General features: G+C 57.0%; 1 protein-coding gene across 2 annotated transcripts; it reads left to right on the top strand.

Moving 5' to 3' along the window:
* Nucleotides 1-319: 319 nt before the first annotated feature.
* Nucleotides 320-14,802, top strand: pofut1 (protein O-fucosyltransferase 1). Of its 2 annotated transcripts, none has more exons than XM_052044585.1 (8): nt 320-451; nt 2,256-2,460; nt 5,058-5,179; nt 6,050-6,232; nt 7,051-7,163; nt 8,246-8,438; nt 9,666-9,908; nt 13,959-14,802. In XM_052044585.1, exons 2-8 carry the CDS (start codon nt 2,268-2,270, stop codon nt 14,145-14,147), a joined length of 1,236 nt encoding a protein of 411 aa, XP_051900545.1. In that variant the 5' UTR covers nt 320-451; nt 2,256-2,267; the 3' UTR covers nt 14,148-14,802. The 2 variants fall into 2 exon arrangements, with proteins under 2 accessions (XP_051900545.1, XP_051900546.1); XM_052044586.1 differs by lacking the exon at nt 320-451 and adding an exon at nt 1,509-1,527 and having other exon boundaries at nt 13,959-14,800.
* The last annotated feature ends 1,669 nt before the right edge of the window (nt 14,803-16,471 follow it).

Raw genomic sequence — 16,471 nt, forward strand, 5'->3', positions numbered from 1 at the left:
TATGTTTAGCGGACATTTAGGCAGGCACTTCTCCGCACAGTACGGCTGCCACCAAGCAATAAGTTTCACGTCATACGTCAGTGGTAATAAATCCGATTCTGATTCATTTAAATACGCAAGGCATAGAAGGACGCAGTCAAATGGGTTCAGTGTAAATAACAGTCAGTAGGTGGGTCTAAGAGCCTGCTTCTGTGTTGTACAGCTTGGTGACTCTCAAGTTAAAAGTGAATCAGCCAATGGGGACACTAGTAGGAAACCCTCAGGAATCCCCAGCGTCGGGAGGAGCAGGTTTCGTATTACAGCCTAGGGATCCGACGATCGAGCAGCAGCCCGTGCTTTTAGTCCTGTGTTGCTGCCCGTAGCGGTGGTGGGGGAGGCAGGGAGGAGGGGAAGGGCTTCCTGTCGGAGGGGCGGGGGGTGGCAGGAAGCAGCCACTGTGTGCCCCAGGGAGGTAGGTGTGTGCGTGTGTGTGTGTGGGTTCGGGGAGGTGGCTCAAGGGCTGAGGAAGAGCTCTCGGCTGCTGTGTAAACAGGAGGCATTCTCAACAAAGTTTGGTTCAAGTTTGACCATCCCTTCCTGCACACTTGAGAGAAAGGATCAGTTTATTATCACTGACTTATTTGACGTGAAATGTGTTGTTTTGCGGCATCAGTACAGTGCAAAGACATAAAATTACAAAAATAAATAAATAGTGCAAGAAAAAGGAATAACGAGGCAGTGTTCATGGGCTCATGGACGGTTCAGAAATCTGATGGCGGAGGGGAAGAAGCTGTTCCTGAATCGTTGAAGTGTGGGTCTTCAGGCTCCTGTACCTCCTCCCTGATGGTAGTAATGGGGAGAGGGCATGTCCCGGGTGGTGAGGGTCCTTCTGACTGGTTGCATCACCACCTGGTACAGAGGCTCCAGTGCACAGGATCGCAAGAAGGTGCAGAGGGTTGTAGACTCAGCCAGCTCCATCACAGGCACAACCCTCCCCGGCATCGAGGACATCTTCAAGAGGCGGTGCATCAAGAAGGCGGCATCCATCACTAAGGACCCTCGCCACCCGGGACATGCTCTCTTCTCGTTATTACCATCGGGGAGGAGGTACAGGAGCCTGAAGGCCCACACTCAATGATTCAAGAACTGCTTCTTCCCCTCCGCCATCAGATTTCTGAACAGTCCATGAACCCAACCTCATTATTGCTTTTTTTTTTGCACTATTTATTTATTTTATTTATAGATTTTACACCTTTGCACCGTACTGCTGCCGCAAAACAACACATTTCACGTCATGTAAGTCAGTGATAATAAACCTGATTCTGCCTATTCTGCCCTTAGTGATGGATGCCACCTTCCTGAGGCACTGCCTCTTGAAGATGTCCTCGATGGCGGGGAGGGTTGTGCCCGTGATGGAGCTGGCTGAGTCTACAACCCTCTGCAGCCTCGCAATCCTGCGCATTGGAGCCTCCACACCAGGCGGTGATGCAACCAGTCAGAATGCTCTCCACCGCACATCTGTAGAAATTTGCAAGAGTTTTTGATGAGGTACCAAATTGAGGAGATGGCGTGCCTTCTTTGTGATTGCATCAACGTGTTGGGCCCAGGATCGATCCTCTGAGAAGTTGACGCCCGGGAACTTGAAGCTGCTCCCCCTTTCCACCGCTGACCCCTCAGTGAGGACTGGTGTGTGTTCTCCCGACTTCCCCTTCCTGGTGTCCACAATCAGTTCCTTGGTGTCTGCCTCAGGAGTGGAGGCACATTCGGATAATAGACCCACCCAAGGAGAAGGTGCCTGCTGCTTTAAATGTCGGGGAGAGGGTGCCCATCTCTTTAACCATCAGAAGGAGGGTGCCTGTCCCTTTAAATGTCAGGGATAGGGTGCCTGCCACTTTAACCGTCCCTAGAGAGGGTGCCTGTCACTTTAACCGTCAGAAGGAGGGTGCTTTTTGCTTTGTGTGGGGGAGAGGGGGCCTGTCACTTTAAATGTGGGGGAGAGGGGGCCTGTCCTTTTAAATGTGGGGGAGAGGTTGTCTGTCACTTTAAATGTGGGGGAGAGGGGGCCTGTCCCTTTAACTATCAGAAGGAGGGTGCCTGTCCCTTTAAATGCCGGGGAGAGGGTGCCTGTCCCTTTAAGGGTGCCCGTTGCTTTAACTCTCTGGAGGGACATAAATTGAGTTGCATTCTTGTGGTGCCTTTTGCATCCCTTTACGCGGGAGGGGGATGTGGGAGCCGGCACTGGACATTAACTCTCCCTCTCTTTCCACCCCCCCCAGGATCCAGAGAGGATGGATCCCCATCCCCGGGAAGCCGGACGACCCACAGCGGGGACAACGTCACGGGATGGACCGGGCAGCGGGACTGCCCTCCTGTCCCTCCTCCTCCTCCTCCTCCGGGGCAACTGTCTGGCTCAGGCCGGCGCGACCTCCGACCCTCTGACCTGGGATGAGAACGGCTACGTCCTCTACTGCCCCTGCATGGGTAAGTGGGAAGCTCGCCGCCCCCTCGTTGCGTATCCGAAGGGGCCGCTGCTCAAGTTCTGGCTGCACTTCAGCCCAACGCTGCTGATCTACGGTCACCCGGTGCAGCGGGGGGGGGGGGGGGGGGGGGGGGGGGGGGGGGGGGGGGGGGGAGTGGGCTGGTCGCGCGGGGGGATCTCCTGGTGGGTCTTCTGCTGGGCCTGGCCAAGCTGGCCATCCATGGGTCGCAGCGGTGGGCGGCCGAGGGTTCCGGCCGTTCCTCCCACCTGCCCGCCCATCTTCTGGGCTCACGTCTGTGCATGGGTGTCCTTGGAGAGAGAGTGCGCGGTCTCCGCGGGCACCCTTTTTTTCTCTTTTTAAATTCCTTTATTACAAAATACAATCTACAATACCACAAAACTACAACAAAAACAGAGACAATAACAGTGACTAAACACAGTCACTAACACAAGTAAACTAAATTAAAATATCCCCATCCCTGCCAAGGATGGCACTTATCCCCTGCGGTGCCCAACGCCTCCATGGTACCCGTGGACACCGCATATTCCCTCTCCTCAGCTACCCGGGCACGGACATAACCCCGGAACATCTCGAGGCAGTCCGCCCGGGCAGCACCTTCCGCTACCCACTTCTGCAGGCACCCTGGTTGAGTTCCGCGCTCGGTGGGCCCCTCAGGGGGTCGCGTGTGTCGTGGACGGTGAGAATGCGATTCCCATCTGAAGTGTTGCGTGTTACGTTTAGCAGTTGTCTTTCTCTGCTGTGTTGCGTGTGTGTTCCATGGGCGTATTGACATTGGTTGTCCTTTTGTAGTGCTTTTAGTTACGTTACGTACCAGCAACAATGGAAACACAACGAACCATGTATAAATGTTATAATCTATTTATTAATAAATACTTGTAATCATAAGAGAAATAAAAATGTTAGATATTAAACATTGACCCCCAAAATAAACTCAAAGTGTGTGTGTGGCAAGTTCCCAAACCCCCAAGTCTGGGAACAGTTCTCAAAGTTCAGTTCAGCAAGTCATGAAGCAAAACGATGAGCAAAAGGCTTCTGAAAACCACAGTAGAGAGAACGTAGAGGGAAGGAATTTACGAAATCCACAAGTTCCACGATAGAGCCCATACGACACCTCAATCACCGAAGGTCTCCATTGCTTTGTTCCGAAGTATCTGCCACACCGAGGGCACTCGATACGTGGCCGCCCACAGATACACCTGCTTCCCAGTACAGGTTAACCACAAAGAGCTCTCCCCTGATTGCTCCAAAAGTCCGTACATGGATTGTAGTGACAGTCACAGCTGTTGTTCTTCATCCATCGATACAGAGACCGGCAGTCTGTCTCTCTCTCTGTCTCCCTCCCCCCTCTCTCTCTGTCCCCCCTCTCTCTCCCCCCCTCTCTCTCCCCCCCTCTCTCTGTCTCCCCCGTCTCTCTCCCCCCCGTCTCTGTCTCTGTCTCTCTCTCTCTCCCCCCGTCTCTGTCTCTCTCTCTCTCTCCCCCCCTCTCTCTCTCTGTCTCTCTCTCTCCCCCCCCGTCTCTGTCTCTCTCTCTCCCCCCCCGTCTCTCTCTCTGTCTCTCTCTCTCTCCCCCCCTCTCTCTCCCCCCGTCTCTGTCTCTGTCTCTCTCTCTCTCCCCCCCCTCTCTCTCCCCCCGTCTCTGTCTCTTGTCTCTCTCTCTCCCCCCCGTCTCTGTCTCTGTCTCTCTCTCTCTCCCCCCCTCTCTCTCCCCCCGTCTCTGTCTCTGTCTCTCTCTCTCTCCCCCCCTCTCTCTCCCCCCGTCTCTGTCTCTGTCTCTCTCTCTCTCCCCCCGTCTCTGTCTCTGTCTCTCTCTCTCTCTCTCCCCGTCTCTCTCTCTCTCTGTCTCTCTGTCTCTCTCCCCCCCTCTCTGTCTCTGTCTCTCTCTCTCTCCCCGTCTCTCTCTGTCTCTCTCTGTCTCTCTCTCTCTCCCCCCCCTCTCTCTCTCTGTCTCTCTCTCCCCCCCGTCTCTGTCTCTCTCTCTCCCCCCGTCTCTCTCTCTCTCTCTCTCTCTCTCTCCCCCCCCTCTCCCCCCGTCTCTGTCTCTGTCTCTCTCTCTCTCCCCCCCTCCCCCCATCTCTGTCTCTGTCTCTCTCTCTCTCCCCCCGTCTCTGTCTCTGTCTCTCTCTCTCTCCCCCCGTCTCTGTCTCTGTCTCTCTCTCTCTCCCCCCGTCTCTGTCTCTGTCTCTCTCTCTCTCCCCCCGTCTCTGTCTCTGTCTCTCTCTCCCTCTCTCCCCCCGTCTCTGTCTCTGTCTCTCTCTCTCTCTCTCCCCCCGTCTCTGTCTCTGTCTCTCTCTCTCCCCCCGTCTCTCCGTGCAGCTGCCAGTACGCTCCACACACACACTCTATTACACGACTGACCAGCTGCCTTAAAGGGACACTCACCAAGTAACAACCTGGCTCTTAACAGTTAATGAACGTTTATATTTTTAAAAAGGGGGAAGCTCGCTGCCTCCACACCCCCCAGGGATACCAATCGTCCGCGCCTCGCTCGCCCCCCTCCCTCTGAGTCGCCGGGGTCCGACGCACCCTCCTGACTTGTGCTTTTATGTGTACCCCCCACCCTTTGGAAATGAACCGCAGGTCGATTCGGGAATCAAGCCGACCATTTCCTGGGCTCGCTGGCCTTCGCCGAGATGCTGAACCGGACGCTGGTGGTTCCTCCCTGGGTGGTCTACCGGCACCACACGCCTCCCTACACCAACGTAAGCTGCCTGGACCCCCCCCACCACTCAGCCGCCCGGGATAGGAGGGAACTCGGCCCGTCTGCGCAGGGGCGGAAGGGGTCATACAGCACGGAAACGGAGGCCCCCAATAAAATGGGTGGCCAGTGGTCAGAAGGAACACGATGGGCCGAAGGGCCTGTTTCTGCAGCAACTGTCCTTACCCCTCTGCATTTACCCCTCTGCGTTACCCCCTCATCTGTTTTGCCCCTTCTCTCTGCAGCACCTCCCTGCTCTCCTCTTGTATATACCCCCTCTGTAACACCCCTTTACTTCTCCGACCCTCTCTGCATTCCCCCTCTGGCTCCAACCCTACCTCCTTGCATTCTCCCTCCCTGGTTCCGACCCTCCCTGGTTCCGACCCTCCCTCCCTGCATCCCCGCTCTCAGTTTCTAACCGGAGAGGCAACCAAGGGGCAACTTCTACCTGAGGGGCAACTTCTTCACCCAGAGGGTGGTCCGTATATGGAACGAGCTGCCTGAGGTGGTGGTTGAGGCAGAAACATTAACAACATTGGAAAGGTACTTGGACAGGTACATGGTAGGAAAGGTTGAGAGGGATATGGGCCAAACACGGGCAAATGGGACCGGCTTAGATTGGAATCTTGATCGTCATGGACCAGTTGGGCTGAAGGGACTGTTTCCATGCTGTGTGACTCTATGACCCTCCCTCTCTGCATAATCCTCCCCCTCTCATGTTCTGCCTCTCCCTGTATTAACCCCTCCCTGGTTCTGACCCTCCCTCTCTACATAACCCCCACCCTCTATGAGACGCCCCACAGGAGGGGGAAGGTGAGCCTTCCCCCCTTCCCTCCGGCCCTCATGCTCTACACCCCCCTCCCCTGTGTTCCAGGCCCACGTTCCCTACTCCGAGTACTTCCAGCTGGAGCGGCTGAGGGAGTTTCACCGGGTGGTCAGTATGGAGGGCTTCATGGAGGAACTGGCGCCCAAACACTGGAAGCCCGGGCAGAGGGTGGCCTACTGCTTCGACGCAGCGGCCCGGCGGAGTGCGGATCGGTCCTCCTGCCCCATGAAGGTGAGCCTGGGGCCTTGTGGGGGCTGGGGGGAGGGGGGGGGGAGGGTGTGGAGGGGGTATGTGTGGGGGTGGGGGGGAGACGCGTGAGAAGGCAGAGGCGACGAGAGGTGGTGGGGTTGGATGTGTCTGGATCCCGGCCACATAAGACTGTAAGTTATCGGAGCAGAAATAGGTCATTCAGCCCATCGAGTCTGTTCCGCCATTCAACCATGGCTGATTTTTTTTTCAACCCCATTATCCCACCTTCTCCTCGTAACCCTTAACATCCCCCCTACCAATCAAGAACCTATCGATCTCTGCCTTAAATACACCCAATGACGTGGCCTCCACCGCCCTCTGTGGCAACGGATTCCACAGATTCACCGCCCTCCGGCTGAAGAAATTCCTCCTCATCTCAGTTCTAAAGGGACGTCCCTTTATTCTGAGGCTGTGCCCTCGGATCCTGGACTCTCCCACCGACGGAAACATCCCCTCCACGTCCGCTCTATCCAGGCCTTTCAGTATCCGGGAGGTTTCAATGAGATTTCCCCCCTCATCCTTCTGAACTCCATTGTGTACAGGCCCAGAGACATCAAACGCTCCTCGCACGTTAAGACTTTCACCCCCGGGATCGTTCTTGTGAACCACCTCTGGACCCAGCACGGGGCCAGCATGTCCTTCCTCGGATACGGGGCCCAGAATGGCTCACAATATTCCCAATGCCGTCTGACTGCCTCAGCAGCACATCCTTGCTTTCATATTCTATCCGGGGGAGGGAAATGGGGGAGGAAGAAATTGGGGATCTGGTGGGCTTGATGTTGCCTCTTCCTCCTTGACAGGATGGAAACCCCTTTGGCCCGTTCTGGGACCACTTCGGCGTGGATTTTGACCGCTCCGAGCTCTTCAGTGGGATCGCCTTTAGCTCCTATTACAGGGCCCAGTGGATGGAGAGGTAGGTCCCTGCCTGATGGGCTCTCGGCTGGGGTTGGGGGGGTGGGCAGCTCCTCCCCCGTCTCCCCAGGATGGCTGCCTCCTCCCCGCCCCTAGATCGGGAGGGAGAGGTCACCCTGGGGGGTGAGGGAGGGGTTCCCCGGGGGGAGGGGGGGTGAGGGGGGATCCCAGGCTGAAGGAGGGGTCCTGGGGGATGTGGGGGGTCCAGTGTTCCTGGGGTGAGGGGCATGTTCGCAGGGGGTGAGGAGGGGTCCTCAGGGTGAGGGCGAGTGTCCTGGGGTGAGAAGGGGGTCCTGGGGTCCGACAGTGGGACTCCCGGCATCTTATACCGGGGGATTGGGGCCAGGCCAGTCGCTTGTGTTGTCATGGTCACAGCAACCAGGGACAGCCTCATGTGACCACAGCAACCAGGCTTGAGCAACCAAGCAACAATCCATGGCGACCTTGCGACCGTGGCAACTGGTGACAGAGCCCCGGTCACTGGAGCGATGACCTCTGAACTAGAAGTTGCCCGTGGCTGTAGAGAGCAGAAGGGAATGGTGTTGCTAAGGACAGGGCATCCCAGTGATCTGTTGTAACTATAGAAACCTGAAACAAACCATTGCAATCCTTGGCAACCAAGGGTGACCCTTTTTATTGTGACCTTAGTAACCAAGAGTAGTGTCCTGTGAGGTCATTTCCTGCGGAACCGTGAATCCCGGGCCCTTAGCAACCAAAGTGACTGATTGTGATGTCATGTGACCAAGCTGATTGATTGTGATGTCACACCCTTAGCAACCAGTATGACTGACTGTGATGTCATATTCACAGCGACCTGGATGATTGATTGTGATGTCACACCCTTAGCAACCAAGATGACTGATTGTGATGTCATATTCACAGCAACCAGGATGACTGATTGTGATGTCACACCTTAGCAACCAGGATGGCTGATCGTGATGTCATATTCACAGTGACCTGGATGACTGATTGTGATGTCATATTCACAGCGACCTGGACGACTGTGACTCCCACGGTAACGTTGTTACCACAGCGACAGTGTTTAGCGGTAACACGGTGTAATGACCGCCGGTCTCTCCGCAGGTACCCGGCCTCTGAGCACCCGGTGCTGGCCCTCCCTGGGGCTCCGGCCCAGTTCCCCGTGCTGAGTGAGCACCAGCACCTACAGAAGTTCGTGGTTTGGGCCGACAGCTTTGCGCAGGAGGCGGAGGGGCAAATCCGGGCCCTGCTGCCCAGGCCGTACCTGGGCATTCACCTGCGGGTCGGCGTGGACTGGGTAAGCAGCCGGCTCTGGAACTGCAGGGAGGGGCGGCTGGGTCCGAGAGACCCTCTCGTCCCGGACCAGGCCCCCCCCCATCCCAAACCGCAACCCCGCCCCGTCCCATCCCATACCACGCACCCCCCCCATCCCCCATCCCACACCTGCCCTTCACGTCCCACTCCAGGCCCCCCCATCCCAAACCGCAACCCCGTCCCATCCCATCCCATACGTCGCCCCCCCCCTCCATCCCCCATCCCACACCGGCCCCCCCACCCCATCCCCCACTCCCGCCCGCCATCCGACACCTGCCGTCCCCAGACCCACACCGGGCCCCACACTCAGGACAGGCCCTTCGGCCCACCGCGTCTGGGCCAAACACAGTGCAGAATTAAACCAAATCTGTCTGCACAAGATCCACATCCCTTCATCCCTGCATATTCATGAGTCTATCTCACAGCCGCTTAAACGCCTCTATCGTATCTGCCTCCACCACCACCCCTGGCAGCGCGTTCCAGGCACCCACCGCTCTCAGTGTGAAAATACGTGCCCCACACATCTCCTTTAAACTTTCCTCCTCTCACCTTAAATGCTTGTCCTCTAGTATTTGACACGTCTACCCTGGGATAAAGATTCTGACCGCCCACCCTATCTACGCCTCTCATAATCTTACAAACTCCTATCGGGTCTCCCCTCAGCTTCTGACGCTCCAGAGAAAACAACCCAAGTTTGTCCATCCTCTCCTTATAGCTCATACCCTCTAATCCAGGCAACATCCTGGCGAACCCCTCCTGCACCCTGTCCAAAGCTTCCACATCCTTCCTGTAGTTGGGGGGCGACCAGAAGTGCACACAATACTCCAAGTGTGGCTGAACCAAAGTTTTATACAGCTGCAACGTGACTTCCTAACCTTTGAAGGCAAGCATGCCGTACACCTTCTTTACCGCCCTGTCTACTTGCATGGCCACTTTCAGGGAGCAGTGGACTTGGACCCCAAGATCCCTGAGGGTATCGGGCAGGTACAAAGGTTATCAAGGATGCTCCCTGAACGTCAATGATGCCCCCTGTGCATCAATCCCCCCATACATCAAAGATCTTCCCCGTACATCAAAGATCCCCCCTGTACATCAATGATCCTTTGATACACCAAGGACCCCCAGTGCCGCTAAAGGTCCTGCATTAACGTTGTACCTTTCCCTGTACATTTAACCCGTTGTGTTTCTCTTTCTCCAACCCCCACCGCAGAGAAACGCCTGCAAAATGGTGAAGGAGGGCACAGCCGGACCCCACCTCATGGCGTCCCCACAGTGCGTGGGCTACAACCGTCAGACGGCCCGCCCCCTCACCATGGAGATGTGCCTCCCTAGTCCAGTGGAGATCAGGAGGGCGGTGGGCACCTGGGCGAAAGCGATTGGGGCCAAGTCCGTCTACATCGCCACCGACTCGGAGCCTTACAGTGAGGAGATCAAGGAGGCCGTGGACAAGGAGGTGAGACGGGAAGGAGGGGGAAATGGGAGTGGCCGCTCCTGGCTGAGATACAGCACGGGAACAGGCCCTTCGGCCCCTCGATGCCATGCTGACCCTTTTACACCAGCATGCTGACAGCCCTGCTCAGATTCTACCCCTCACTCACACCCGCAGCGGCCAGTGAACCGACTGGAACTTGGGAGGAAACCAGGAGAACGTGCAAACTCCACAGATGCACGGCGCCGGAAGTCGGGATCGAACCCGGGTCTCCAGAGCTGTGAGGCAGCGGCTCTGCCCACTGCGCCACAGTGCCACCCTGTTCAGTTTCCCCTCTAGTCGGACTCTCCTATCCAGCAAAACTTCTCTGAACCGCCTCCACTGCAGGAATAGTGACAAGATGAAGGGGATAGAGAGCCTAGTGACGTGGTCATGATGACAGCCTCTCCCTCAATGTCAGCAAACCAACTGACCAGTCCCCCATGCTGAGCGAGCACCGACGGCCAAAGAAGTTCGTGGCTTGAACTGGCCGTTGACTTCAGGAAGCGTGGCCAAGTACACGCCCCTGTCTGTAGCAACGGTGCTGAGGTGGAGATGGTCAAGAGCTTCAAGTTCCCAGGTGTAAACATCACCAACAACTTGTCCTGGTCCACCCGCATTGATGGTACAGACAAGAAAGTGCATCAGTATCTCTACTTCCTCAGGAAATTTGGCATGTCCCCGATGAGCCTCACCAATTTTTACAGATGCACCACAGAAAGCATCCTATCTGGATGCATTGCAGCTTGATACGGCAACTGCTCTGCCCAGGACCGCAAGAAACTGCAGAGAGTTGTGGACACAGCTCAGCACATCACGGAAACCAGCCTCCCCTCCTTGGACTCTGTCTATACCTCTCACTGCCTCGGTAAAGCAGCCAGCGTAATCAAAGACCCCAACCACCCTGGACAATCTCTCTTCTACCCCCTCCCATCGGGCAGAAGATATGAAAACATGTACCGCCAGGCTCAAGGACAGCTTCTATCCCGCTGTTATAAGACTATTGAACAGACTTTTTGTATATTAAAGGCAAACTCTTTGACCTGCCAATCTACCTCGTCGTGACCCTTGCACCTTATTGTCTGCCTGCACTGCACTTTCTCTGTAACTGTAACACTTTATTCTGCATTCTGTTATTGTTTACCCTTGTACTACCTCAATGCACTGATGTGGTGAAATGATCTGTATGGACGGCGTACAAAACAAAGTTTCTCACTGTGCCTCGGTACGTGTGACAATAATAAACCAACTTCAATATCCCTCCTTAAATAATACACTTGTCTCACACACAAGGCAAAACTTCCCAACTTTTATATTGCAAATCCCAGATTTAATTTAATTTAATCTGGAGTTTGTTGCTCCGTCTTCCAGCATCTCTTCTGTCTCTCCTTAATTCCATCACCATTGGTGGCTGAAATTAAAGATCAGATTTCTTTATTAGTCGCATGTACATCGAAACACACAGTGAAATGCATTTTTTGTGTAGAGTGTTCTGGGGGCAGCCTGCTAGTGTCGCCACGCTTCCGGCGCCAACATAGCATGCCCACAACTTCCTAACCTGTACGTCTTTGGAATGTGGGAGGAAACCGGAGCACCCGGAGGAAACCCACGCAGACGTGGGGAGAACGTACAAACTCCTTACGGACAGCGGCCGGAATTGAACCCGGGTCACTGGCGCTGTAATAGCGTTATGCTAACCGCTACACTACCGTGCCTGCCCATACAAACATAGAAAAATGGGAACAGGAGAAGGTTATTCAGCCCATTGAGATATACTATCTCAATACCATACATCTGCCCTTTCCCTGTATCCATTTTGTGTCCAGAAATCTATCTCCCCCTTAAATGCATTCAGTGACTGCAGTGGAGAGTTCTACACCCTGAATGAAAGAATTTTTTCTCACCTCAGGGTTCACTTGTACATCGACGTTCCCAGTCTAATCAGTAATTGGTTTATTATTGTCACGTATACCAAGGTCCAGTGAAAAGCTTTTGTTTGTGTTCCCTCCAGTCAGATCATTCCATACATAAGTACATCGAGGTAGTACAAATGCAGAATATAGTGTCGCAGCTACAGAGAAAGTGCAGTGCAGGCAGACAATAAGGTGCAAGGGGCCACGACGAGGAGGATTGAGAGATCGAGTTCATCTTTATCGTACAAGTGTTCAAGAGTCTTATAACAGCGGGATAGAAGCCGTCCCTGAGCCTGGTGGTGCGTGTTCTCAGGCTTTTGTATCTTCTGCCCGATGGGAGGGGGGAGAAGAGAGAATGTCCGGGGTGGGTAGGGTCCTTGAATATGTCAGCTGCTTTCCCGAGGCAGCGGGAAGCGTAGACAGAGTCAACGGAGGAGAGGCTGGTTTGCGTGATGGACTGGGCTGTGTCATAGAGTTGTACAGCACGGAAACAGATCCTCGGCCCAACTGGTCTATGCTGACCAAGATTCCCATCTAAACTGGTCCCATTTGCCCACGTTTGGTCCATATCCCTCTAAACCTTTCCTATCCATGTACCCGTCCAAGTGCCTTTTAAATGTTGTTCATGTATCTGCCTCAACCACTTCCTCTGGCAGCTCGTTCCACATACGGACCACCCTCTGGGTGAACAAGTTGCCCCTCAGGTTCCTATTAAATCTCTCCCCTCTCACCTTAAACCTGTGCCCTCTAGTTCTTGATTCCCCAACCCTGGGTGAAAAGACTGTGTGCATTCACCCTATCTCTGCCCCTCATGAATTCATATGAGGAGTCCACAGCTCTCTGTGGTCCCAGGCAGAGTAGTTGCCATACAAAGCCATGATGCCTCCAGATAGGAGGCTTTCTATGGTGCATCTGTAAAAATTGGTGAGGGTCACTGGGGACATGCCGAATTTCCTCAGCCTTCTGAGGAAGTAGAGATGCTGATGTGCTTTCTTGTCTGTAGCATCAACGTGGTGGGACCAGGATAAATTATTGGTGATGTTTACACCTCGGAACTTGAAGTTCTCGACCATCTCCACCTCAGCATCACTACTACAGACAGGGGCGTGTACTCCACCCTGCTTCCTGAAGTCAATGGCCAGCTCTTTCATTTTGCTGACATTAAGGGAGAGATTGTTGTCATGACACCATGACACTAAGCTCTCTATCTCCTTCCTGTGCTCCAACCCATCATTGTTTGAGATACGGCCCACGACAACACCAACTAAAATAACTCAAGGCCCCGAAGTTCTGGAATTCCCCCCTCACTTTGACCTGTTGCCCTGAACTCTGCCCGTTACCGCCCACTTCCCTGTCAGGAGTAGGCCGCTTCAACCCCTCGAAGCCCCCGCCATTCACTGAGATTCTCCCTGACCTGATCTCGGTCAGGTTGTCTGGGAGTTTCCTGTGTGGTCCAGGGTCAAATCTGTCACTGTGTTGAAGGTGCTCTGTAAATTCCGGCTTTTCTGGTTTTCATCCACGGGAATTTGGCAAGGCCAGCATTTATCGCCTGTCCCTAACTGCCCCTTGAGAAGGTGGGGGGGGGTGAGCTACCCCCTGGATCCTCTGCTGCCCCTCTGGTGAAGGGGCTCCCAGGGCGCTGCTGGGGACGGTATTCCAGGGTGCAGGCCCACTGAGGAGGAAGGAACGGCAGTGGATTCCCAAGTGGGGATGGGGGTGTGGCTTGGAGGGGAACCTGCAGGTGGTGGTGCTCCCCCTGTCCCTCTTGGCGGGAGGGGTGGCGGGTTCGGGAGGCGCTGTCGGAGCAGCCTGGGTGAATAACCGCGGTGTGTTCTGTGGACGGTGCCTCTGTGGTGGGGAGGGAGGGGGTGCTTAGTGGGGCGGATGGGGAGCCGATCGAGCGGCTGCTCTGTCCCGGGACGGTGTGGAGCTTCTCGAGAGCTGTTGGGGCCGCACTCAGTCAGCTGGTGGGTGGTGAACTGTAACGTCTCGGGGGAGCGGTGGTCTGTGTGGTGAATGGAAGTCTTACAACGTTCTCCCTCTTCCCCCACCCCCGACACTCCTCCTCTCTACCCCCTCATCTCCCCTCACTCTCTCCCCCCCCCCCTCTCTCCCCCCACAGGTCCGTGTGGTCCACCGCCCCTCCCAGCTGCCCCAGACCGACCTGTACATCCTGGCGCAGGCTGACCACTTCATCGGGAACTGCGTCTCCTCGTTCACCGCCTTCGCCAAGCGGGAGCGCGACGCGCACGGCCGCCCCTCTTCCTTCTTCGGCATGGACCGCCCCACCTCGCCAAGGGACGAGCTCTGACCTGGCGGGGGCGGGGGGGGGGGTGGCACGGCGAGAGGGAGGTGATGAACCCACCCGCCCCCGCTCGCCCCACCCCGGACCCCGGTGGTAACGGCCAGGGAGGGTGTCTGATCTCTCCATGTCCTGGGGGGGTGGGGTAGGGGTGAGTTGGGGGAGTGGGGGGGTGGAGGAGAGACCCTCCCCCTTCTCTTGCCCCCCACCCCCAAAACCTCAGCCGAGGGATGGCAAGAGGGCCGAGGGAACTGAGGCCGAAAGCTGGTTCAGCCATTGGACGGGGCGCCTGCTGCCATCTCTTCCTGCGCCCTCTCACCCCCCTTCCAAACATCCTTGGCCCCCCCCCCCTCAACACACCGCCCCCCCACCCCAGGATCAGTTCCAATGGAGCCCGGGGACCCCAGTCTCTGTTCCCTGGGTGCCTGCGGGCTATTTGACTTCAGTGGGCTGCACATCCGAGGAGCGCCCCCACCCTCCATCCCCACCAGCCCCCACCCCCACTACGCCCCCCCACCCCCAAACACCCACGCACCTGCCCCGAAGGTGCTGCTGTATCTGCCCAGGGGTTCGGCTGGCGAAGGTGCCTCACGGAGGGCAGCTGGGTATCGGGCTCTTGAGCTCCAAGGACAAGCCTCCCCCCCTCCCTCCCTCCCTCCCCACTCCCCGCCAACCCTTCCCGTCCCTACCCCTCGCCTCCAATACCCCCCCATCCTCCTCTCCTCCAATCCTCACCCCTCTCCCATCACTCAAAGCTCCCTCTCCCCTCCACTGTCCCCCATCCTCCCCTGTTGCCCCTCCCATCTACTCCCCCTCCAATCCTCCCCTCAACCCCTCCCCTCCCATTCACCCTCTCCCTCCAATCCTACCCTCAACCCCCCTCCAAACCTCCCCTCAAACCCCCCTCCAATCCTCCCCTCAACCCCTCCCCTCCCCTTCTCCCCTCCGATCCTCCATGACCCCCTCCCCTCCAATCTCCCATTTCCCCCCTCCCCTCGTCCTTCCCCAATGCCCCCTCCATCGCCCTTCCCCTCCCATCCCCCCCCTCAAATCTTCCCTTGCCCCCTGTCCCCCCCATCCCCCTCCTCCCCAAATCCTCCCCCATTCCCCCCCCCCCCCCCCGACACATCGCAGCTCCAGGGGTGACTGCGACCCAGAGGGAGGGTGAGAGTGATGTGGGCGTAGGGGTTGGAGAGGGGAGGGGGTCTGTCGGCCCCGCCGGAGACAGGGAGCGCCGGGCGTCACTCGCTGCCCCTCTGGGGGTGCCGCTGAGGGTGGGGCCGACTGTGCGCTTCCCCAGGCAGCGACCTGTGTGATTACAGCAACAACATTTTCAAAAAAAATCCTGGCGTGTTCCTGTCGTATCTCGCGGTGACAACATCGACTCAGACACCCGCCACTTCCCCAGGGTGGAGTGTCAGGAAGTGGGCCAGTCCCGCCCAGGCACACACCGGGAGTCGCACCAACCAGCTCCCCGGCCGTTGTAAAACCCCACACGGGCTGCAGGGGGGCGCTCTGCTCGGGTTTGGGCCCAAGCACTTGATTGGGGGGGAGCTTCACCCCGTGTCTGACCCCGGGAGTGTGTGACGGGACGGTGCGGAGGGAGCTTCACCCCGTGTCTGACCCCGGGAGTGTGTGACGGGACGGTGCGGAGGGAGCTTCACCCCGTGTCTGACCCCAGGAGTGTGTGACGGGACGGTGCGGAGGGAGCTTCACCCCGTGTCTGACCCCAGCAGTGTGTGACGGGACGGTGCGGAGGGAGCTTCACCCCGTGTCTGACCCCAGGAGTGTGTGACGGGACGGTGCGGAGGGAGCTTCACCCCGCGTCTGACCCAGGGAGTGTGTGACGGGACGGTGCGGAGGGAGCTTCACCCCGTGTCTGACCCCAGGAGTGTGTGACGGGACGGTGCGGAGGGAGCTTCACCCCGCGTCTGACCCAGGGAGTGTGTGACGGGACGGTGCGGAGGGAGCTTCACCCCGTGTCTGACCCCGGGAGTGTGTGACGGGACGGTGCGGAGGGAGCTTCACCCCGTGTCTGACCCCAGGAGTGTGTGACGGGACGGTGCGGAGGGAGCTTCACCCCGTGTCTGACCCCGGCAGTGTGTGACGGGATGGTGCGGAGGGAGCTTCACCCCGTGTCTGACCCCGGCAGTGTGTGACGGGACGGTGCGGAGGGAGCTTCACCCCGTGTCTGACCCCGGCAGTGTGTGACGGGACGGTGCGGAGGGAGCTTCACCCCGTGTCTGACCCCGGGAGTGTGTGATGGGGACAGAGGGGTCTGTTAAGGGAAGGTGTTTTCTTTCTCTCACACAAGCTTTACTCACACACCAAGC

The sequence above is a fragment of the Pristis pectinata genome, chromosome 37 (assembly GCF_009764475.1).
Source record: "Pristis pectinata isolate sPriPec2 chromosome 37, sPriPec2.1.pri, whole genome shotgun sequence".
NCBI lineage: Eukaryota > Metazoa > Chordata > Chondrichthyes > Rhinopristiformes > Pristidae > Pristis > Pristis pectinata.

What these genes read in the sequence shown, in the direction of transcription:
- pofut1 (XM_052044585.1), top strand. Translation starts at nt 2,268, where the DNA reads ATGGATCCCCATCCCCGGGAAGCCGGACGACCCACAGCGGGGACAACG. An exon ending in TGCGGGTCGGCGTGGACTGG is followed by an intron (nt 8,439 to 9,665) that starts GTAAGCAGCCGG and finishes CCCCCACCGCAG; the next exon opens with AGAAACGCCTGCAAAATGGT. An exon ending in AGGAGGCCGTGGACAAGGAG is followed by an intron (nt 9,909 to 13,958) that starts GTGAGACGGGAA and finishes CTCCCCCCACAG; the next exon opens with GTCCGTGTGGTCCACCGCCC.